The following is a 23,490-nucleotide window of genomic DNA, read 5'->3' on the forward strand; positions in this document are numbered from 1 at the left end:
CTTCCGCCAGCTTTGTGCTAAAGAGTTATCTCATACCGTGGTAGCAGACATGGAAAGACTGGCGCCTGTGTTGCTCTGCAAGTTGGAGAAGATCTTTCCACCCGGCTTCTTTAATCTGATGCAACATATGATTTTGCACCTCCCGTATGAGGCACGAATGGGGGGGCCCGTGCAGGGCCGTTGGTGCTACTCAATTGAGAGATTCCAAAAGATTCTTCGAAATAAATGTAAAAATAAATGCAAAAATGAAGCATCCATAGCCGAGGCATACATCCTGGAGGAGGTGTCAAACTTCACAATAAAATACTATGCTGACAATCTTCCCAGTGTGCATAATCCACCCCCTCGTTACAATGCTGGAAACCCCAAAGATGAATCAAAGCTTAGCATCTTTAGAGGGCAACTTGGCAGTGCAAGTGGTGCGACTAACAAGACCTTGCAACATGAAGAGTGGCGCACTATTATGTTGTATGTCTTGACCAACCTATCCGAAGTGGAGCCGTACATGCAGTAAGTGCTCAATACATTATTTCTCAACTAGTCACAAGTTTGTGTCCAACTCCGCTTCTTCTCATTGCTATAGGGAATTCAATGAGCAATTCTGGCATGAATCAAGGGAACCTACCCTCGAGGAAGCTTCGGCCCTTCTTAGAGATGGTGTGGGAAATGACATGCCCGATTTCATTTCTTGGTTCAAACAGAAAGTACTTTCTAACTTGGCTATTACACCAACTTGATTTCATTTCTAACTTGATTTCATTTCTTACATGAGACTAATACACCAAGCTATCCCGCTTAAACTTGTAGGGAACAACCGACGAGTCTATGAGTGCCGACTTGAGACAAGTTGCTGATGGTTGTGCCTATAGGGTCAGGTCATTTAAGGCTTACGACGTGAATGGATATCGCTTCCACACAGCAAGCCACGAGCAGAGTCGGCCCAATCGTAGAACAACAAATACCGGAGTTTTTACTCCAGGCTTAGATGGGGCTGAGTACTACAGAAGAATTGAAGAAATATACGAACTGAATTTTGATGGGAGCAAACCTCTGAATCCCGTCATATTCAAATGCCATTGGTTCGATCCAGAAGTAGTGAGACGGACTCCTAATCTTGGGCTAGTCGAAATTCGACAATCAACCGTCTTACCAGGAGACGATGTCTATATTGTGGCTCAACAGGCCACGCAAGTTTATTATCTCTCGTACCCGTGCAAAACCGTTGAGCGTCTTAAGGGTTGGGATGTTGTGTACAAGGTACCGCCACACGGTAAACTACCAGTCCCAAACAATGAAGATTACAACATAGACCCTAACACATATGATGGAGAATTCTTTCAAGAAGATGGGCTCGCAGGGAATTTTGAGATCGACTTGACGGAAGCTCAGGGCATGGAAGTAGACAATGAAACTGGTGCTGACAAGGACGAAGAAGACGAGGTTGAGAATGCGAGGGACTTGGAATTATTTGAGCGGTTACATTTAGGCAATGACAGTGATGACGCCATTCCTCCTCCCGAGCATCAGGATGATTATTTCAACACGCGTGATAGTGATGATGAGACTTATGATCCAGCTGATCCCGATGATGATGATTATTTCTAATAACTGTATGATTTATTCTTTCTCATAGCATGTTTTTTTTAGTATGCTTCATTTATTTACATCAAGTTGTAACATCCGTACTAATTGGTTTACTCGTTCTCATAGCATGGTGGGCGGTATGAGGAAGTTAACGTCGCTATACAAAAAGGCGACGGGGAAAGCCACGGATGCAGGTGACGGGTCCGGAAAGAGTGGCACGTGTCGCAAGGCTGTTCAATCTGGCATTTTGGATGCCAGTTTGCCGAGTGTGCTCCAATACACTCGGCAAAGAGTGGCACGTGTCGCCAAACTGTGCTATTTGGGCGCTATTCTGTGCTCACTTTGCCGAGGACCCTCCAATACACTCGGCAAACGTGCCGTGATTTGCCGAGTGTATTCCACGGACACTCGGCAAAGTGTCCTCGTGTTTGCCGAGTGTATCCCTGAGACACTCGGCAAAGAGGCCGTTAACGACTTGGCACAGTTAGGTCACTTTTTTTTTGCCGAGTGTCGTATTTGGCTCTCGGCAAATATGTTTGCCGAGTGCCCGATATAAAACACTCGGCAAACAGTGGTTTGCCGGCACTATGTATGCCGACAGTGGTATGCCGAGTGTTACACTCGGCAAACACGTTGCCGAGTGTTTTTAGGCCTTTGCCGTGTGCCTTAGGCACACGGCAAAGTCTCGAAATCCGGTAGTGTTGGATGTAATCTATAAAAATGTCATTAATAAAAATTTAACACTTTCATGTTAATAATAAGTTTATCTTATGTTTCAATAACCAGTTTACTATTGTAAGGTAGATTATGCAAGAAATGGTAGAGTAATTTATTTATGAAACTATTCTATGTATCACTTATCTTTGTCACTCATTCCAAGATATGCGGTAAAAATGCACATGCATTTGTACCGTCATTTTCTCACCAAAGGTCAGTACCGAGCTTAATGTTGTCAAAGCACCTGATCAGTTGCGGAACGCGCGTCGAATATTGGCTAAAACTGTGGGTCGAAGTTTCTTCTCTCTATATTCATGTTCGTGTTTTTGTTTCTATTTGTAGATACAAGACACCAAATAAAAACATCATAAGTTTATAGAGTTCTATAATATAAGAGAGCAGAGTTCGGTCACTGAATAAATGTGAGAGCTGGAAAATGAGTCAAGTTGGAACCAAGGTGACCTAGTGGAACACGTAGAAAGTACGATTACGATCTCTCACCTATGCTTCGGCAAAAATCTAAAATTAAACAACATATTTGACTATATTTGCTGAAATTAAACAACCTATGTGTCATTGTATTTATAAATTTATCATCCGTATTCGACACTTTATTTACCGAAAATAGTAAATAGTGCCGTATTCGGTACTTAAGGTGCCGAATATGGCACTGTTCACCAAATTTGGCACATGAGGTGCGAATAGTAGTAACTACTATTTTTCACTATCTCACTGTAAATACAATTTAACTATCTCACTGTGCAAGCACTAGTAACTATGTCACTGTAAATACAATTTAACTACTATTTTTAGTATAATAGTAGTTACTATTTCTTGCACCGTTCAAGAGATGCGCCAGTTTATCCATCATTCTTCAGAAATGTACTTAAAATGTTAGCATGTCAACAGGATAAAAATAATGAGATAGTTGAATTTTGTTTGAATTCAAATTGAATTAAAAGAAGAATATCACATGAAATGATAATAATGCATATAAATGGAGCATTACAAAGGAACTTACTTTTTCATCATATAACCTGGGGCTGAAAATAATTTTAGAAATTAGTCTGTCACATAAAAAGAATATTAGTGATTTTTTTCAGATTTTTGGGAATTTATTTGAGGCAATAACAATTGTTAGGAGTTACAAAAGTAGCTTCTTTAGAGAATTTTAGTTTAAAATATATAAAGGATTTTTTGGTGACTCTAATTAAAATCGGTTGCACATGGATTATGGAACACGTACAAAAAAGTTTTAAAATTTTTAGAGTAACAGAAGACCACCGTTTTGAAGGAGAGTAGAAACGAAATTTAATCAATGTAACACAACTACTATTTATGGACGGAGGGCTGACTGTATTCGGTACCTAAAGTGCCGAATATGGCACTTTCATCATATTTGATATCTGAGGTGCCGAATATCATATTCGACAGCTCAGGTGCCGAAAATAGTGAACAGTGCCATATTCGGTACTGAGAAGCAATATAGTATTGATATTTTTATCAGATTGAAATGAACTATGAAGAGTACTTTATGTATGTAAAAGTGTCTTTATATATTTACATGCACATAGCAGCAGCACAACTATGAATGATATGTGTATGTTTGTTAGAAAGATATCAGTTTTACTTTTTATAATTTAATATCTTGATGAAGCTTTCTGATTCTGCCATCCATCAACGTCCATTATTAGTGTACACAACTTTATATTGGCAACTATCATGCAGACTGTATTTGAAATTACACTGATGCAACACCATGTTGCCCTTCCTCCTGGTTCTATGGAAAAAATAAGCTACATTGCTCCTGTTGGTAAGTACAATTTGCCGATTAGCAATATCTTTATTGGTTGCCTATTTCATCAGTAGCTCATATAGCTCATAATTATGATAATTATTATAACGTGATATCACAAACAAAAAAACATTATGCATCTATTTTATCAGATTGAAATGAACTATTTGGAGTATACTATATAATCTTGAAGACCATGCAGTATCACATCCAGCTCATATAATAGATATATAGCAGGATAAGCAGAATGATAGTATACTCCGAATATATTGTGGTGGAAAAGAAACACGTGATGAGTTGTATAAAATTAACCTAGTATCGCGTTTTCCGGTGCCACCTTTGTTCAATCGAGTCAATGTTCTCTATTTCTCAAAACCCATTTGTTCACCAACCCGTGCACCAGAGGTTGCTTGCTTGGAATTGGGCTTTTTAGCCTGATGTCCTACCCAAATACTTCAAAGGTAGTCACAGGACAACCTTTCTGAGTTCTAACTTCCAACATCAGGCTAAGCTCTGTCCCCTATCCTACCACTAGATATTGGAAAGTGAACTCCCTTAAGTAGCATATTGTGTGACTTCTGCGTGATAGTTCTTGCATTTCGTTTGTTGCTTTGCATGAACATTTAGATATTGGAAAGTGAACTCCCTTAATTAGGAATTACATAGATAGAGAAGGACGGGAAAAAAGAGAGAGACTGACTAACTACCCAGATCAATGCTGATTAATGACTGAATAAATAGCCGGAAGCAACAACTGCATGAGAGAGAAAGAGCGGATCCAACTAAGGAAATGTAGTACCTGTTCTATTGGAGCTAATCATGCAAAGCTAGCGTAGCGCTAGCCATCGAAGTGAATGAATTCGAAAGAATGAAGAAGCAAGGAAATGAGACGACTCTTTCTTGAACAATTTCATAAGCAGATCTTCCCCTCCACACCAATCACGAGTTTTTTTTATTCCTCTCGTATATTGTTGTCACACCCTTAATGATAGGTTTTGAAAAAAGATTTTTCATGTCATTCCCATTTAGGTTCGATTCGGATCCCTTTGTTGTTTCCCTTTCCTCCCGAACCTTTTCCTCGAAATGATAAAGAATCTGGTACACTCGAATTGTATTATTTAAGTGCTTACTGCTTTCCAAAAATCCTACTTCTACAATTGGTAGGTCACCGGGTTATTCAAATAAGTCGTGTTTTCTGTGCTTTTCCCATGTTACAACTTCCGTAACAATTCGATCGATCTGGAATGGATTGGTTAAACATTCTATTAGGGAGCCCGGTCTTGACTCTTTTGTGTGGTAGTCATTCTATTTTTGGTAAATGAGATGCTGAATACGGAAGCTAAATTTATAAATACGATGACATGTTATCTATTTCAGCAAATATGATCGAGTATGTTGTTTAATTTTGGATTTTTTTCCTATGTTTCTGAATAATATTTTTTGATACCACAGTTAGGTTGATTTCTATCTGTGACCATGCTTCTCTCCATGATAAATATCAGACTCTTAGTTTGCTGTGGTTCTGGAGACCACATGCTCATTGATTGTTACCAGTGCATGATTCCATTCAATTTAACTTATTACATACTTCTGCCTCGACGAGGGGCCATATAGCGTGTCAATGGCACACAATTTTCTAGTGGCTGTCTATGATGTAATACATCTTTCCACCACCAGATGCAAAATTTTCATCAACACTTATCTTCTGAAGCTGAAAAAGATCATTCTATAGAGCTTATACTTAACAAACATATCCGCCATCGAATTACCACGTACCTTGATGAGTAAGACTGTCAACACGAATTCATCTCACTCCATTCTCATTGCAATCATCAAGTTCAACTTTCAATGGTCCTCCAGGACCTCCACCACATGCGGCACTCAGGCCATCTGGGACTCAGTTGCTTCACACCTCTACATCGGAAGCATAACAAAGGTGATGATTCAGTCGAGCAAATTAAGAAAAGAATGAACACAGTTCCTAATATGTGTCGTTCAAGCAAGTACTATATGTGCAATGAATCAATGAAAGCACAATTCTTCCACCCATTAATTTCAAGGGTAATCAAAAGCAAGTGAGTGCATTCAAGCAATTCACCAAAGATCTGAATTTTGGGGTCATGTAGATGATGTTGCAGTAGAAGTAGGCCACCGTGGGAAGGAAATTCTATAGGACCCTTTGCAGAAAGATCTCCGTGAGACCCTGATCCATACTGTCCTTCTCCTGATCTAACGGTTGGCGCATGCAGGAGAGAGAAGAATGATGTCACGTTAGGAGAGGAGGTTTTTCAAAGGACCCGGTCCTATAGAATTTCCTTCTGCCACCATAGAATACTCCTTGTTCACTTCGAATGACACCTTTGTCAGGAGCCTCGAGAATTAGATGCGGCTAACACCTTGCCACTGCTCTCGTCATACCAAACAGCACGGCAGGTGCCCATTGCTTCCGCTCTTGACCGCTGCCTCCTCGCGCCGAATCCAAAATTACCCATCCTAATAAATTACTTGCTTCTCTATGAAATTCTTGAATTTTTCTAAACTCTGAAATTTTGATATGTGATGCAGCATACATGACGAATCAAATTGTGAGCAGGAACATGTCGAACCAAAATATTTCTCTACCACCAGATCTAGAATCCAAACAAAAATCAAATGGGAAGCTAATTTTATTTATGAAAAAATTAAAACATATCTTATATTTAATTCTCTTGAAACAATTAAATATGGTGAAAAGAGGGATAGATACTACTAGCTGGAGAGAGCACATGCAGGTGACGTTGCCGCGCAGCTCGTCGCACGCATGAACGGGAACAAAATCGAAGGTGTCCGCGTGCTCACCCTTGAACTCGACCTCCCGTCGTCCCCTTCGTCGGCGGGGTATGTAGTGGCAGTGGGGGCGTTGACCACCCAGCCGTGGCTACCTCATCGCTCGTCGAGATCGGAGGCACCATGTAGCAGTTGTCACGCATGCTTTTGTAACATCCCAGTTTTAGCAAAAATTTGAATTTCAAAAATCTTTACAAAAGAAATTAATTTCAAAGCCAATCCAAACAAAATTTTCAAATCTATTTCTCTCCCTCTCTCTCTTCTAGGCTCAATCCCCTTCCCAGCTAGCCCATCCTTTTTCCCCTCCTCTTTTCCTTTTTCCCGACCGGCCCATCTTCTTTCACCAGCCTAGCTCAAACCCCTGGCCTTCTTTTCCTCTCTTTCGGCCCGCTCGCCCAGCCGGCCCGGCTGCTTCTTTCTTCTTCCTCGTGCACGCGTCATCGCAATGCCGCCACCCTGCCAACTGTCAACCACCAACCACTCCAATGCCACCCTGTACCACCACCGAGGTCACCTGTTCACCCTACCGGTCGCTACCCCTCTTCCACTGCCGCCACACACGGCGACCACGGCTCAGAGACCCGCCAACACGAACAGGGTGAGCGAAGAAAGCCATCGCTGCTTTGGTTGTCAAGCCGGACTTCCTCACCGCACGCTGCGAGAAGTCTGCAGTGCTACACCATCGCTCTTTAACTCTCTTTGACAAAGCCTCACGCTGTACCGCACACGCGTCATTGCCGTGGACCCTTACCACCGACAACTATCGCTTCTCCGCCCCTCTATAAAAGCCGATCATCCACTCGCTCTACTCCCAACCACCACTCACCAAGCCAACTGAGGCAAGCACCACTCCCCCTCGTCTCTATATCTCTCGCACTACTCTCTCTCTCTCTCTCTTTCATAGCCGAGCACTGAGCCCTCCCCGTCGATCTCCCTCACTGGCCTAATTCCACCACCATTGCACCGCCTAGAGCACCACTTCAGCCCCCTCTATCTTCCCTTGCACCCACCTTCCCCTCCCTGGCCTCCATCTCGCTTCTCCACGAGCTCACCGACCCGCTCCCATGGTGGCTCGTCGCCAGCCAGTCCCGCCCCCTCTCTCACTCGAGTCTCTACAAAAATGGACTCCCCTCACTCCCCTCTCCCTTCTCGTGCCTTCTCCGTCGAAGATGATGGCCGAAAAGCCTTCTCCGGTGAGCTCCCGGTAAGCTCGCCGCCATAAGCCGGCGACCGAGCGGCAGTGCCACTCAGTACCTGCTCGGTCGGGCGTCAATGTCCCTGGGTCGGACGAGGTCATCACGGCCCAGCAACCTACCGAGCCCAGCATAGCATAGGCCAACCCACCAGCCCGAATAACGAAGCCTAGTGAACAGTGATACGCAATACCATTTCTCTATTTTCCAAAAATCTGAATTTTCTAAGGAGTATCCCAGGGAATATTCCCCTATTTTCTTTTTCTCAAATTAAATTCCTAACAAACTTCCAAAGCCCATAACTCCCCCGTTTCAACTCCGATTTCGATGATTCTCCACCAATATTAATCTATATTCAAATCCTATTTATTCTTACCATTTTCATATTTATTTCAAATTTATTTATATTTTATTTGTATTTATTTGTGTTGTTTGTATGCCGTGCTTTAGAATCCGGGGAGTTCGTCGAGGAGGAGGAGGAGGAGGAGCCGAGAGTTCAAGACTTCGAGTAGGATCCTTAGGAGTTGAAGTGTGTTGCCTATATGGCAGACTTCATGAGGAGTGATGACCGTGTGGCAGGCTTCATGTGGAGATATTTGCCTTAGCTTGTTTAAGGACCAAATTGATGTGCCATCCTACATAGTCTCTACAGTACAACCACTCGACCATGTATGAGCAGGACTTAGCCTAAATCGCTCTAGCTAGTCTGCTGTTGTCCGGAGGTAGGTGTGCAACGAGAAACCATGGAGCAGGTGCAGGCGGTGCAGGATTGGCGACCTGGTTGGAGGCCTAGTTAAAGGTCATAAACCCCTGGTTAGCTCTCATGGGCGGCTAGTGAGATGATGTTGTGGTGGGTAATGGCTTTGTTGAGTCGTACTGCCACGATACTGGTATGTTATCAAACTCAGCTTGTGGGTAAAGTGTACCACTCTGCAGAGGTTAAACTATTCGAATAGCCGTGTCCATGGTCATGAACGAACTACGGTTTGGTCACAGATGAACTATGGTTCGGTCACAACAACTAGCATGGGTTGGGTGTGTTTCCTTGGTGAGTGTGTGAGCAAGGTGTGCCCTTTTGCAGTAAGACTCTTATTTACCAGCGACTGATCTAGAGACTGTTATAATATTAGTTTTAAGCACCGGGGATAAACCGGGGCGCTTCAATTTTTCCCTCCCTCTTTGATCTCTCTCCTTCTCTCTGTGTCTCTCTGTTGTGTGGGCCCCGCTTATCATCTTCTTCCCTTCCCCACCATTTTCCCACTTTCTTTTTTTACCGTTGCACCCACCCGATTCAATACCGCTTGTGTTTATTGTGTTTGCTTTGTTTAGTGCTTATTGTTGCTTATTTTGTTCACATGTAGAGGAGTTTGTTCCGAAGGCGTTCGATAACATTTAAGATCAAGATTTCAGTGACTTCGAGCAGCACTTCGGAGAAAGCAAGTGTCGTTGAACATTTTGTGCCTATTTGTTTTACAAATTGCATGTTGATCAAATGTGATATCCTACGGTTAAAGTTTACTAGTTTACCTCCAACATTCCTTGTAGCTATAGTGGTTATCATGTTTTGGGAAGATTATGCTTAGTGTTAATTACACATGGGTAGCATATGCAAATGATGTTTTTCATTCATAATGTGAATCATGATGATTAGACTTGGAAAGAAAGGTTTAGGCAACTTTGGCATGTTGGTAGTCCTGTGGATGTGTTCTAGGAAGAATAGTTAGCTTTATCGGATAATTGGTTATTACCATGTTTTTGATGATGGCGGTCGTGCCCAAGAACCGGTTTGTTAAGTGACCACAATAAAGTAGTACAACCATAAGCTTGCTATGAGACAGGCCTAGCTGAGTAATTTGTTATTCCCTCAATATGATGAACACCATTTGGTGGTACGAGGATGGAAGTGTGTACTTCTTGGATCCGTAAGGCGCAAGAGGGGGCTTTTAGAATGGAGGGTGTACTCCTACGATAGTGGAACCTCAGCAGGTCGACATGTGTTAAGAGAGGCGATGGAAAGGCTTTGCAGTAGATTCCTAGCGTGCACCATGGCCTACGGGTGCTCAACAAAACATGAAGACATGTCTTGTGGGTAAAGTGTATGACCTCTGCGGAGTGAAATATGATATATCAGCAGTGTTCACAGTCATGAGCAGTATGGACTCCTCAGATGATTAGTCGGGTGATTCCGAGTTGGTTTTGAGTTAGATTTGGTGAATCACAGTGGTGGGAATTGTGATTCGATTTAGCTTTATTTGAGATGGTTGGAATCTCGGTTGTGGAGCAAGATGGTTGGAACTTTATCTCAAGTCTTAAAGAATATTTCACCTAGTAAATAGGTTGTCTTTATAAAAGTTTGTTACAAAATGATATTTATGCAAATAAACTCATGAGTTAAACCTATTTGGACTTTTAGCCCTTATTTCATACTTTCTCACACTTGATGAGTATTCCATATTCTCATGATTGCTCTCTCCCATAATCTTGTTGTTGCTCAGAAGGCGAAGACTACAAGGATTTTTCAGAAGATGGAGCTAAGTTATAGGCGGACAACTTCTAGATCGATTGCATATAAAGTTGGACGTTGTGTTGAGTTTTTTTCGTTGCTTTGTAATTTTCTTTTAGACGCTTAGGTCGTTGATGTAATAAAGTAATATTGTAATAATAGATATTGTATCTACTACTCGCTTATGACATCACTATGTGTATGCTACTTGATCCTGATATGCATGTAGTTTACTTTCGGTTTGATCTTAAAACCGAGTGTGACAGTATCTCAAAGCGATTTTTGCAAAAGAACCATAAGATATAGATTTGCTACCCTCATCTACAATATTTTTATTCCTTTTTATTCTAAGTGAGGTACCACATGTAACTCGTAAACATTGTAAAATCTCCCGCGGTGACTTACAAAAACAGTTACAAAATGCTGATGAAAATAGGGAAAATAGTACACGCATCCCACCACCACCACCACCGCGACGAAAACTTAGCTGCAAGTCCACGCCATCAACCCCGGCGGCGGCACGGCGACACCCACTCATCTAGATCCGGAGCAGAGCAGGGCCGGCTGGGGAGATCGACATCACGGTGGGCGTGTTGTCTGATGTAGTGGACGTGCTGCCGGGGAAGCTTTTGCGCGCTACTCTACGGCGTCCGCCGCCGTGACGTCATCTTCCTCCTTGACAATATGCGCTTCGCGATCCACCACCAGGGTTCAAAAAACCGTCGGTAACCACCCAAAAATCGCGGTTACCGACCTTCTCGGTCCGGTCCGGTTTCAGAAACCGAACGGTAACCGAAATTTGAATTCAAAAAATTCGAAAAAATAAAAATATTCAAAAAAATTCTTAAAAAAACTAGACACAATTCTAAGACCTTCTGTGAAAAAAAATTTCAAAAATAATATCGTTTGCATCATATTCTATAGGAAGAAAGTTTGAAAAAAATGAAAAAAAATTGAAGCGTGCGGCTCAGTTATTAACTCACGTTAAGGAAAAGTGTAACATGCAAACACATATTTTTCTTGTATAAAACGTATTTTAAGAGAATCTTTAAAATTAATTTCACTTTATTTAGAGTTTTATTAAATTCTCTATGATTTTTACAAAGTTCACAAGCATAAAGTGAATATGTTAAGAAACAGCACTGTAATTAACTTTTTCATGTCTACTATTATTTTTTTTTACGTAAATCATAGTATAAATAAGCTAATGAAAGTGGTTTCACTAATTTTTGAGGTGTGATGGGTCAGTTATGAATTAATCTAGTCGCAACACATTTACACAATCATGCATGTTACAATAACTAATTCATGAGTTCATGTATTTTTAAAATATATAGGATCATGTAAGAAGACTAAAAAAATTAGTTTCTTGATTTTTGGATTAGCAAAGAGTAAACTATGCATTTAACTTGGTTTAACCATTAAAATTTGTCACAGAAAATTTTGAACTTTTTTATGAGTATAAATACTTTTATCATGTAGATCATGTTACAAGGAAGCCAACAAAATTTGTTTCACTTGATTTGAAGCTCAGATGAATTAGTTATTGATTTTACAAGATTGAGCCCTTTTTTAGGTTTTTTGTTGAACTGCGCTGAAATTCGATAAAACCGCTCGATAAATCGAGAAAACTGAGCGGTTACCGACCCAAATCGCTCGGTAACTGACCAAATAAAAAATGCGAGAAAATCGCTCGGTAATCGACCCAAATCGCTCGGTAACCGACCAAAACCGAGCGGTTACCGAGAGGGCAAAAACATGATTTTTTCGCAAAAATTCAAATTTTGCCGAATGAATTTTCTCCGAATTTTTTTAATTTTTGACCGATAACCGCGGTTACCGCGAGATTTCGGTTACCGCCGGAGCTCGGTCCGGTCGGTAACGTGAATCTTGTCCACCACTGTGATCCACTCCCAAGGACATACTCTCGCAGCTTGGCGATGGGCCCTTGTGAAGCTAGGGAAATGTCCAATTCATCTGGAGGCTCAGATAATTAAAGGAGGAGAAGAGGTACGCCTAATTTACTTGCTGAATTTTTGCAATTTCCGCGGTTCATACTTTAGAATCATTCACTGATTTTGTATTAATTCCCTTGCATCCTTTTTATTTTGCAAAACAGGTACCTCATTGTAGTTGATGATCTTTGGAGTAGGGAAGATTGATAATATGGAAGAAGACGTTATGGAAGGCAATAATATGTGATTGATAATATTTTTAGAAGGAAAATATGGTCCAACTTTGTATGGTAATTGTTTGGTTAACCACAAAGAAATGGTGAAAATTATCTAAATCTGTAACAACCGGTGAATTATACAAGAATATATAAGATCTTTTTTAGGATTCTATCAGCTACTTGACAGCAGTCTCAACCATCCCCACAAGCTTTGTACACTACGAATGGGCCGGACCGTATCTCAAATTTCCATGCCCAGCTCAGCCGGCCGTGTAAGGCTGACGTACGACGCGCGGAAGGGGAATTTCCGGCCTGATTTACGGGAGAGCAAGAAACCGTCTCGCTAGCCCTGGGCGAACGCACGGCGCCGCCTCTCGTCGGCTCTTCGCTGCTCTGGGGATACAGGGAGAGGCCGAGAGGGAGATGGTGCTACGGCGGGCGGCGGTGGAGTGCCCGAAGAAGGTCGCTGGCCTGGTGGACCTGCCGACCGCGCTGCGGGAGTTCGCCGGTTGCCGGTCCCTGATGTCGCACCTCTCCTTCCTCCGCGTCTGGTCGCACATCAAGGACAACAACCTCCAGGTACTACTTGTCATGTATGCTTTGATCCGTATGTTCTCCCAATAAATCTCTAACAGAGTATTTGCCATTATTATTATTATCTGTGGCGGTGAAAGTTGGCACGTTTTCAGGAATAGATCAGTATGACAGGAACTAATGTTGGTAATTCAGGAGTTTTTGTCCCTTTTGACGTCAGATGGGTAAATAATAGAGGATGCTTAGTAAAAATGTTCATTGATATAACTTCATATGTATATATACATAGTCTACACTTCGTCGCATTCTCGGCCTCCAGAGCTACCCACGTCAGCAAGAAATTATGGTCCGTCGGATTGAGCAATGGATGGTTGGATTGTTCATTCCCCAACTTACTTGCTTTCCAGAGCTCTCGCGAACATCGGCTTGGTTCCCCTTCACCCTCTGCTCTCACGATCCCGGCGAGCGCGCCCGCAGCGGAGTCGCCCCGACCCCATCCTGTCACGCGCGCCGGATCCGGCTACCGTCCCATCGATTGCACCTGAGTCGGAGCCGCCCGCGCTGGAGTTGCCGCCATCCGCGTCAGAGCCGCCCGCACCGGAGCCACCTGGCGTCAACGTCGTGCCTCCAGCTTTTGGAGACCCAACCACCACCGCTCCACTTGCGCCTCCAGCGTGGGTCAGTCGGACGATCGTGCAACCGGCGCCGGAGATCCCCTCTTCCCCAGGCCGGTTTCCTCTCTCTCTCTCTCTCTCTCTCTCACACACACACACACACACACTCTTTCTTTCTCTCTCTCTCTCCCTATCTGTGCCGCAAGAAAACAACTCGGATCGAAGGATTGGGTCTTTCTTTTCCGTCGCAGCTCGAGTTGTGCCTCGAGCCAGCCAGTAGATCTGTGAAGGTGTCGCCGCCGGAGATCCCGTGTTCCCCACCCGGACTTCACTCCCTCCCTCTCTCACTTTCACTCTCTGCCGCAAGAAAACAAGGATCGAAGGTACGATTGAATAAACCATAGATCAATATAAAGATTTTATTTTGATCTATATGGTTTTTTTTCCTTAATAGCTCGCTGTGTAATGCATTAGTCTGCCGATGATCAGGCCGCGCGGTCGTCGTGGCTGTTTCTTCGCCCCTGCTCATAGTGGCTCGTGCACCCTGTCCCGCTGACGAGCTCACGCTAGCCTCCGGATGCGGTTTGTCGGACGGGGCAGAGGCCGCTATCTGGTTGGTTGGGCGTAGTAAATCTTATTCAATTATCTACGTTGTCATTAGTCTGGTAGAATATGATCTTACAGAACTCAAGTAACTACCAGCATATGAGCTAATGGATGTAAAGCTTGTGTTGGTTTCTGTCAGCACTATGTTTCCAGTGAGTCACTGAGATGCATGTTCAGTTCAGGCATTCTGGGGCAGACCCTCGAAATAATCCAAAGAAAAAGTTTCTGCCGAGGAGGAAGTAACAATCTACAAGAAAACAACTCAGATGCAAGGTATGATTCAATATATTCTCTCGCGAGCCTACTGAAAATATGTCATATCTTGGTTGAAAAAAGCAAACCTCCGCTATTCATATAATTTCAATTTGTGGGGAAATTGTCTGATGAAGGCTGTCTATACAACCTACCTTGAGTTTATTGTGGGCCTTCTGGCTACTCATAAAGTTATAATGTTACCTAAGAGTAGTAGGCATAAAACTGTCTAACTATTGATTTATATCATATTCAATTCATCATGAGATACCGTAAACAATAAGTTGCATAATAGAATCACGATTTTCTAACATAGATGGCACATAAAGCCTATAGATGGGTTTATTGTCAGGACAATAAACATTTGCTAATAGTTTTAACACTACTTTAGCGAATGATAATGAGCAAAATCAGATAATCTTGACTTGCCTTGCCACTAACAGCTGAAACACCTCCCTTAATAGAAGATTCATCAGCAATTTCTGATTGACGCTGTGCAGTTGACTGTTTATGCAAATTATGTATCAGGGTTTACATATATATCAGGAAACCCCCACCTTTTCGAAGGGTTGAAAGAGTCATATGTGGATAAAGAGGCTAAGTATGTTCTCCTATGGTTCCTTAGTCTGTACAGCTTCCCTGATAATAAGACAGATGAGTACTTGTAAGCAATATGCATTGTCAGGCGCCAAAATTTTCAACCAAAAGGCAAATTAAGCTCTCTTAAAAAATCCTGTCTTTTCAAGATTCAGGGGAAAAGAGGATCTTCTAGCCTAAGAGACAATGCTTAATAGCAAAAAGTTTGTTGATACTGTTTTCAACGAAACAGGGCTTGCATATTACGAATCAAAACTTGATGTTTGTTCCTGAACTTGATATTTTTCCCTCTCAGGAAACAAATCCCTGCACCTATCTATCAGAAGAGCCCAAAATATACAGAATACAAGACCCTTTCTTTGTTACGAATTTTGATAATGTTAGTGTCAGTGGTCTGAATTTAACAATTATGTATTCCTTTTTCATGAAATAGAGTGTTAACAGAAGCTGAAGCAAGATATACTGAATAAAAATGCCTTCAAAACTTGCAGCTTGTTTGAGTAATGGTACATACAAGGACACTCCTGGCTATCTTGGTTGGCTTCATCACATGGACTGAGCTTTGGGTTCATTGCTCTGTTTGAATATGGATGCAAAATTACAGAACTCACGTGAGACAACAAGATGAGAAATTTGGAAGAGTTTGAATATACAATTATGATGTTAGCATGTAATTCTATCTTGGCGTTGAAGTTTCAATTGGTTTTTCTTTCCTACCATAAGAAGTGAAAACTCCTGCCTTTTGCTATCGATCAAAATTAATCTTGGAAATGTTTCTTACATTTCTATATACACTTTCATTCTACAAATACCGAACTTGGCAACAGTTCCTAAAAATAACATCTCCTTATCTTTTCTATAATATTATCTTTACTTCATGTGAATGCACTATCAAATAATATAGTTGAGTACCATCTTTACTTTAACTAAGACTTCCACTTGCATAATCTATTTGTTTTGTGGATCAGTCAACTATATAGTTTTTTTCACTGCCTATACAGGTAAATATTATCCACATGTCCCTGTAACATCTTATTTTTCTGTTAATTAAACATGTGGATATTAGTCTAGAGCTCAAAAGGGTAAACTCCATAAAAAGATTCAAAAAAATGTTGTCATTTATCTGAAATATTATAATACTTAACATTAGACTGTTATAGAAGCATATAGTCGCAATCGCTACAGCTATTCTTACTATTTTCCTTTAGATCTCATTTAAAAAATGTAAGCCAGTAGATTTACAAGATTATCTATCTGTAATAGTTTCTCCTTCGATGATTCAGATTACAAAATGCTTAATTAAACTGTGTTCCATCATGTTTTATTTCAATCACAGCATGAACATCTTCACTACCATTTTACTTATTTTTTTATTTCCTTTTCTACCATGTTGCTTAGACTAAAGAACAAACTGGTGGTCATTTTTTACTAACACAAGAATCTAAAGAGAAACACCTTCGGTTGGAACAGTACGTATTTTATCACATCTATGATTGTTAGAGTCATTCAATGCAATGATATAGATTCATGAGTAATCATGATCCTGCATTAGTATGGCACTTTGGCATATATATTCAGCTACCTTTTTAAATATTATTACTTTTGAAAATACATTAGACTACATTTTTACTCACACAGGTTATTATATTTGTTTAGTCCAACTACAACCTACAACACAAATTGTGCATACTAAATCTATTTCTATAGGTTATTCCATTTGCATTTACAAAGGACTTTAATGGTACTGTGCCAAGGATTATTGAACTTCATCCACATGGCGGCCGTATTTTCCAAGTGCAAATATCAAAGAACATAGACACTTTAATCCTACATTCTGAATAAAAATCATTTGTTCAAGCACATGAGTTAGCCCACATAGATATGCTTGTATTTGAATATGACAATGATTCCCGTTTTAAATTCACCACCCTTGAACAAACTGAAGATGAGAAGATACCACCATATCTTCTACCAAAAATTCTATCTCCCCATCATGGACAATGCTCCAAACAAAGAGGTAACATACTATACATAAATATTTTTCATTGAGATTATAAAAAAAATATCAATCTGACAAATATCAATCAAAGTCATGAAGATGATAACGACGCCAACTCAGCCACATAGAAGGAATCACTGCTATGTTTCTGAATTATAAATATATCATTGCTATTTCATTACTTGGAACATCACTACACCTGCCTATAATATGACCATATTATTTCACGTACTACAATATGAACTTACCATTCATGTTTATGATGTTCCCTAATGTCATTATTAGGGAACATTAGGGAACTCCTGTTCTTACTCTACCTGCTCACTATTGTCTTGGTTGTATGATGTTCCCTAATGTCATTATTGTTGGAACAGATGTCCCTACGTGTGACACTTTTTTGGGGTAAATTGTCTCTATTGATTCTGCTTGTCTCGAATATAGTATAGCTCTATTTATAACCCGTACTCAACCACTCCATGCAGGGTTTACAGTTTTTTTCCCCTTACCTGCTACATTCTTGGAATATTCGGGGGCACTATGGTACAATCAAGCGTATTTACATAATTACAACTCTACCCCGGGCAGTTAAAGTAGGCCCTGACGTCCAGTCACGGTCTTCGGTAGACCCCGAGATTCCGCCGAAGGCTTCTCAGCTATCAGCCGGAGTTCACCACGGGCTTCGCTTCCCCACTTCAGCGCCATGAGTCGATCTTCGGTCCCAGTCCGAAGACGCGCTGCTACCTTCGCCCATTCCGGTTAGCAAAACTGCTGGTGTAGTCTTCGGCTTCCGACCGAAGGCCCGCTGTCGCCTTCATCGACACGGGTAGCTGGGACCGCAGGCACACCTTTGGTCTTTGACCGAAGGTACTTCGTGATCTTCGCCTGCACTCCCTGAAACACCCTTGTAATCACCCGAATGCGTAGCCTCCGGTAGACTTCTAGTATCCTACGAAGGGGGAGGGCGAGAGATCATCCCCAACAGTAGCCCCCTACGGGTAAGGTTCATCTTCAATGGGCCGAACTTGTAGACTTCAAGATGTGTCTCAATGCCGTCCCCTTCGGCCCGTCAAAGGTTTACGGGGGCGGATGCACTTCGGGAAATTGCCGGATGAAGTTTTTTTTTGGTATGACCATGCTGCCCCTGAGTAACTATTTCGTTCACATGCATTAAATGCCTTCGATGTATACCGAGACGTCATTTCCCACTTCGATTTGAATTCCGACGCGCCTCGTTTTAACCGCCACCCTCTTTGCTATAAATACTGGTCCACAATTGTTTCTTTTTACCGCGCGCCACTGCTCGAGCTACTGCTCTCATATGAAGCTCCTCACTCTCTCCACCGAGTCTTTCCCCGTCCAAGACTTTTCAGGTCAGCTCGCGCCGAAGGCTAGGTCTACTCGCCCAAAGACATATTGGATTGGGCAGTCGAAGGTGGATGATGAAGTGCTGGTCAGTCTCGTGAAAGAGGGATTGATCAGCGACGTCTCAAAAGTTAGGCTCCCCGGGAACCAGGAGACACCGGAGCCTTCTAACGACGAAGCTGTTGTTTTCATTGACTATTTTCGAGCAGGCCTTCACTTGCCCTGCGATGACATGGTTGCCAAGGTGCTGAAATTATTCGAAGTGTACCTGCACCAGCTTACACACAACGCCATTGTGAGGCTGGGGCTATTTGCCTGGTCTGCTCGGTCTGAGGGAGCAAAAGCATCGGTCAGGGCCTTCGCTGCTGCTCACGGGCTTCATCATCAGCCAAAGCCAGTGTTCGCCCGGAGGGTCCAGAGCGAGGCGCATTATGGGTGCCTAAACTTCGCTTACCGCGCTGGGTTGTCCACGCCTGCCATCGTGTACAAAAATAAATGGCCGAAGGACTAGATGCAGTGGTGGTTCTACCACAAAGTAGATCAACAGGAATTTCTTGTTTTGAAATGCGAGGAGGTGAAGGGGAATCGTGCTCCGGACGTGCAATTGAAAGCGTCCCAGCGGACTGCTCTCGAGGCCTTCGCCAGGTGTGCAAAGTATTTATCCACTCGGGACCTCGTAGAGGAGTTTATAGCCGTCGGAGTGTGTCCCTTTAGCCGGGACTGGAGCATCCCGAAGTTTGGGGAGAAAGGGCCTGAGGGGCTCTGCCGTCCCCATCCTTCCGTGCACGGCTTCACGGGTACACATTCATTTACTATTATTAATGTTTCTGGATTTAACTTCGCTGTCATTTGCTTACGTTTCCTGATCTTCGCCAGACTTGTCGGTGTTTGAAGTCGAAACAAAAGCTACAATGCTTGTTCGGAAGTTTACGCTGGGCGAAGCCCAGTTGTGTGCTGAACAAGGTCTTGGCCGAAGGCTCAATCGAGTCTTGGAATACAGGGGCCTTTCCTACTGAGAGAGGTTGAAGATTAGTGCGCTCTTGCAGGGTCTTGGAGAGGGCTCCCTGGCGGAAGTCATCAGTGAAGAGGTTCCCACTGGCGCCTCGAAAAAGCGAAGACAGCCCGAACACTCGCCGCGAGGAGGCCGGAAGAAGAAGGCATTGACCCTTCGGAAAAGGCCGCGCGAGGTTGCCACCGAGGACGCTCGCGAAGAGGCATCTCCAGAGGGTGCGGTTGCACCACGCGCCGTGCCTTTAAGGCAAGAGGTGCCGGAGGGCACCCAGGAATCCCGTCCCTCTCTGAAATTGGGGTTCTGCTCTTGCGTGGACCTTCCCACGCTAATCCTATGCGATGACGAGGAGGACCTTGCAGAGACACGAACTATCGTCGAGACTACTGCCAGGGAAGCCGAGGTCGAAGGGGGTGACAATACTGAAGCTGCAGCCTACTCTTCACCCTCATCGTCCTTGAGCTCATCCTCTGGTACTGAGGAATCGACTCCCAGTGCGCCTCACCATGGTGGGAAAGGGCTGATGAGCCACGGCGGGCTGATTGACGCGAAGGCCATCGAGCCTGAGGCGTTCAAGGTTTTTTCCTTTGAACCAAGCTCTGGGGAGGTCAATGATGCGAAGAAGATTTTTAGTACCTTTGTCCTGCCCGAGCTTGAGATTTCACTCGCCCGTAAGCCTGTCGCCGAACTTCTCGACGCCTCCGACATGGCAATTATGAAGGTATATTAGTGTGTTCTATTATGTTTGTATTTCCTTGTCATTTTATTACTCGCTCTCATATTTGCGCGGCATCCCAGGCTATGCTCATCTCGCGGGCTCAACGCAGACAGGCGGAAAATTACAAAGCCCGCGCCCGAAACGCGGAGGTGCAAATAGATATGCTGCAAAAGCGTGCTGAAAGAGCCGAAGGACTCAAACACGAACTTGCGCGTAGAGCAAGGGAAGACGAGTCACGCTTGAAGCAACTCGAGAAGGAACCTAGCGCCCTATGCTCGGAGAAACAGGGCGCTGAAGAGGAGGTCAAGTGCTTGCGCCAAAACTTGCAATTATCCGAAGCGTAAGTCTCTGACCTGCCAGTGCTTTGCACCGCAGACACCGCTAAAGCACAGCGGTTACAAGAAGAGCTGAACGAGATGAGGGCTCTGTCCGAAGATGCCTTAACTGCGCTTTGGGAGCTGGAGCCGAAGGCCGTCGCCGCATGCGAAGCCATCAGCAGCACCTTTGAAGGAATCAGTGCTTCGGCCACGCCCCCAGCACTCGATATTGTCGGGCTGGGCGGTCTTATAAGTTGGATTAATGAAACCAGCTGGAGCCTTCTCCCAGCAGCTCAGTTATATGGCGACTTCTGCGCGATGGTCTCAGCCCGAAGCCTTGTCCAATCAATTGAGATGACAGGCTGGGACCATCACACTGCACTCCAGAAGCACACCTTCCGATACCCAACGAACATGTCTACTTCGGCCGTGTCGAGGGTCGAAGGCCACTGCCCGATCGTTCACTATCAATTATTGGTGCAGACACGGTCGGGATCTCACGCTCCGGGAGGCAGAGATGAATCACCAACCAGTACGTTTCTTCATACTACCAGTTTTGTTTAATTTTTCTAATCGTGTGCGCTTTGAAGAAATATTTCTCTTGCAGGCGAAGGCGACGGACGATCCTTTGGCTAAGGCTACGACCGCGACGGCTGAAGAGACTGGGAAGGTATGACTAATAAGCGCTAAGTGTCACGTTGTTTATTGAAATTTTGTTGTAACCTGGGACGATGTAACATATATTAATGATGTAATATATACTATTTTTATTTGTTGCGAAATGTTCTTGACTTTTTGCGCTCCCTGCGCAGGTCCCCCCTTCAGACACTGCGCAGGTAGCCGAAGAGGCTGTTCCCATTACTATGATGAGGGATAATTTTTTTAGTCTTGGTCTTGCTGGGACTCCTTTCACTGCCACCATCCAGATATTGAGTTCGAGCGGTATTGGGAAGCGAAGTGTAGAGCATACGATGCGATGAATAATAGGACCAAAGCATTTTGGAAATCTTTTAGCCCTTCGGCTTTGGTTACCCGCAGAGCTGAGCGCAACTCGCGCCGAATTGCCCGCGGAGACGTCAAACCTTCACCTACGCTCATTGAACCGAAGGTCGAGCCCGAAGACGACGACGGACTCCCGCCTCGCCAGCCTCAGCTTTGCTACTGCTGTGGGCCCTCTTCGCAGCTGGTTCAACACACCGAAGGTGAGGGCCCCCTTCATGCATCTCCGTCGGCTTCGTCTATGCCTTTTCATGCTAGTCAAGGCATAGCCTTTCAATTTGGTTTTAGTCGGTGGAATAGGGATTTTATTGATCCTGACATTGATCGCTTTGCGGAATAAAAAGTGCTTTTTATAGTTATTGTTATTTTTTGGGCATTTGAGTTGTTACTTCGGAAGCACCGCGCTTGAAGTGTGACTTTGATAGACGTTTCGCGATGCTTTCAGGTGTTAGGAACACCTCGCAATAACTTGAGCAAAGTCTGCCTCGGCGAACGCCGTTCACCCGACTTTAGCTATGGAAACCAAGTACGCTCTGCGAAATGTTTTCTTGAGTGTCATTCCAATAATTTATTTGGCGTGACACTTCGGCGGTGATGAATGTTTAAGATCTGAGAACGACGTCCCCCCCCCCCCCCCCCCGCGACTTTTTGCCGTAGGTACCTTCGGCTGCGAAAGAAGTGCTGTTCCGAGAATGCTGTCCCCCCGACTTTTTGTCGTAGGCACCTTCGGCTGATGGAACTTTATTATTTATTGCGAGGGCAGGCATTCTTAGGTCCTGACTTTTTAGCGAAAAGTGCGCCACCTTCGTTCAGGTCTAGCGGCACTTTGGCTTTTCTTTCGAAGGTTTGATTTTCCTTTGGTGCGGGGGCAAGCACTCTTAGCCCTCGACTTTTTAGCGAGAAGTGTGCCGCCTTCTTTCGGGTCGAGCGACACTTCTGATTTTTCTTCCAAAGGTTTGTTTTTCCTTCGGTGCGGGGGCAGGTACTCTTAGCCCCCGACTTTTTCACGAGGTGCGCCGCTTTCTTTCGGGCCGAGTGACACTTCGGGTTTTTTTAGGTTGAAAGGGTACGTTGTCTTTTCTTCACACTTCGCACCTCAAGTTGTGCCGTCTATTTCCGGCGCACCCCTCGTCGATTGGTGTGCCACCTTGTTCTGAAAGGCTGGCATCCTTCGACGACGAGTTATTCATACTCAAACAAAGTGTTCTTTTCTGGGGGTATTTCCATTATATCGATGTTTACAAGGGTGCTTGCCTCATTAAAAACCTCACGCCCTAACGAAGGGGTCCCCCTGTGAGGAAAAGAGTGCAGTTCCCGTTCATTTTGATTACATAAAAAGAAAAATTACATAAAAAGAAAGTTACATAAACTTCGCCTTGGCACGGATTCTTCGCCCAGGGGTGCGAAGACCTTCACCGCTATTGCGCATAGAATTTGCGAAGGTTATCCACATTCCAAGTATGCGGGAGCTCCTCGCCCTCCAGAGTAGCCAAGTGATACGAGTCGGGTTTTAACGACCTTTTGACTAAGAAAGGACTGTCCCATTTGCTCTGTAGTTTTCCCAATGATGAGGCATTGCCAAGTCTTCGCAACACCAAATCTCCAGGGATGAAGTTCTTTAAGGATATTTTCTTGTCTCTCCACTTGTCTCCTCCTAGTACTTGTTCAAATTTTCAGCGGCCTACAATCTCA

General features: G+C 43.6%; 2 protein-coding genes across 9 annotated transcripts; both read left to right on the forward strand.

Annotated features, from left to right (window-relative positions):
- Window positions 1-377: 377 nt before the first annotated feature.
- On the forward strand, window positions 378-8,627 carry LOC133901518 (uncharacterized). Its single transcript, XM_062342868.1, has 5 exons — window positions 378-510; window positions 584-704; window positions 808-1,095; window positions 4,030-4,114; window positions 8,566-8,627. Exons 1-5 carry the CDS (start codon window positions 464-466, stop codon window positions 8,625-8,627), a joined length of 603 nt encoding a protein of 200 aa, XP_062198852.1. The 5' UTR covers window positions 378-463.
- A 4,469-nt stretch (window positions 8,628-13,096) lies between these two features.
- LOC133901917 (uncharacterized) lies at window positions 13,097-22,048 on the forward strand. Of its 8 annotated transcripts, none has more exons than XR_009906795.1 (5): window positions 13,231-13,370; window positions 13,733-14,322; window positions 14,429-14,818; window positions 15,886-21,469; window positions 21,612-21,973. XR_009906795.1 is itself a non-coding variant. In XM_062343453.1 (4 exons), the coding sequence occupies exons 1-3, from the start codon at window positions 13,215-13,217 to the stop codon at window positions 15,387-15,389; spliced, it is 354 nt and encodes a 117-aa protein (XP_062199437.1). In that variant the 5' UTR covers window positions 13,097-13,214; the 3' UTR covers window positions 15,390-15,398; window positions 15,886-16,049. The 8 variants fall into 8 exon arrangements, 3 of the variants coding, with proteins under 3 accessions (XP_062199437.1, XP_062199436.1, XP_062199438.1); XR_009906794.1 differs by having other exon boundaries at window positions 13,247-13,384; XR_009906798.1 differs by lacking the exon at window positions 13,231-13,370 and having other exon boundaries at window positions 13,380-14,322; window positions 14,429-14,552; window positions 14,685-14,818; window positions 21,612-22,048.
- Window positions 22,049-23,490: the final 1,442 nt, after the last annotated feature.

The sequence above is a fragment of the Phragmites australis genome, chromosome 20, assembly GCF_958298935.1.
Source record: "Phragmites australis chromosome 20, lpPhrAust1.1, whole genome shotgun sequence".
Taxonomy (NCBI): Eukaryota; Viridiplantae; Streptophyta; class Magnoliopsida; order Poales; family Poaceae; genus Phragmites; species Phragmites australis.

Coding starts and splice junctions, on each gene's coding strand:
- LOC133901518 (XM_062342868.1), top strand. CDS start 464: ATGTTGTATGTCTTGACCAACCTATCCGAAGTGGAGCCGTACATGCA. Junction 511..583: donor GAAGTGGAGCCGTACATGCA/GTAAGTGCTCAA, acceptor TCATTGCTATAG/GGAATTCAATGAGCAATTCT. Junction 1,096..4,029: donor ATTGGTTCGATCCAGAAGTA/GTGAGACGGACT, acceptor ACTATCATGCAG/ACTGTATTTGAAATTACACT.
- LOC133901917 (XM_062343452.1), top strand. CDS start 13,215: ATGGTGCTACGGCGGGCGGCGGTGGAGTGCCCGAAGAAGGTCGCTGGC. Junction 13,371..14,684: donor TCAAGGACAACAACCTCCAG/GTACTACTTGTC, acceptor GGTTTCTGTCAG/CACTATGTTTCCAGTGAGTC. Junction 14,819..15,689: donor GAAAACAACTCAGATGCAAG/GTATGATTCAAT, acceptor TTTCCCTCTCAG/GAAACAAATCCCTGCACCTA.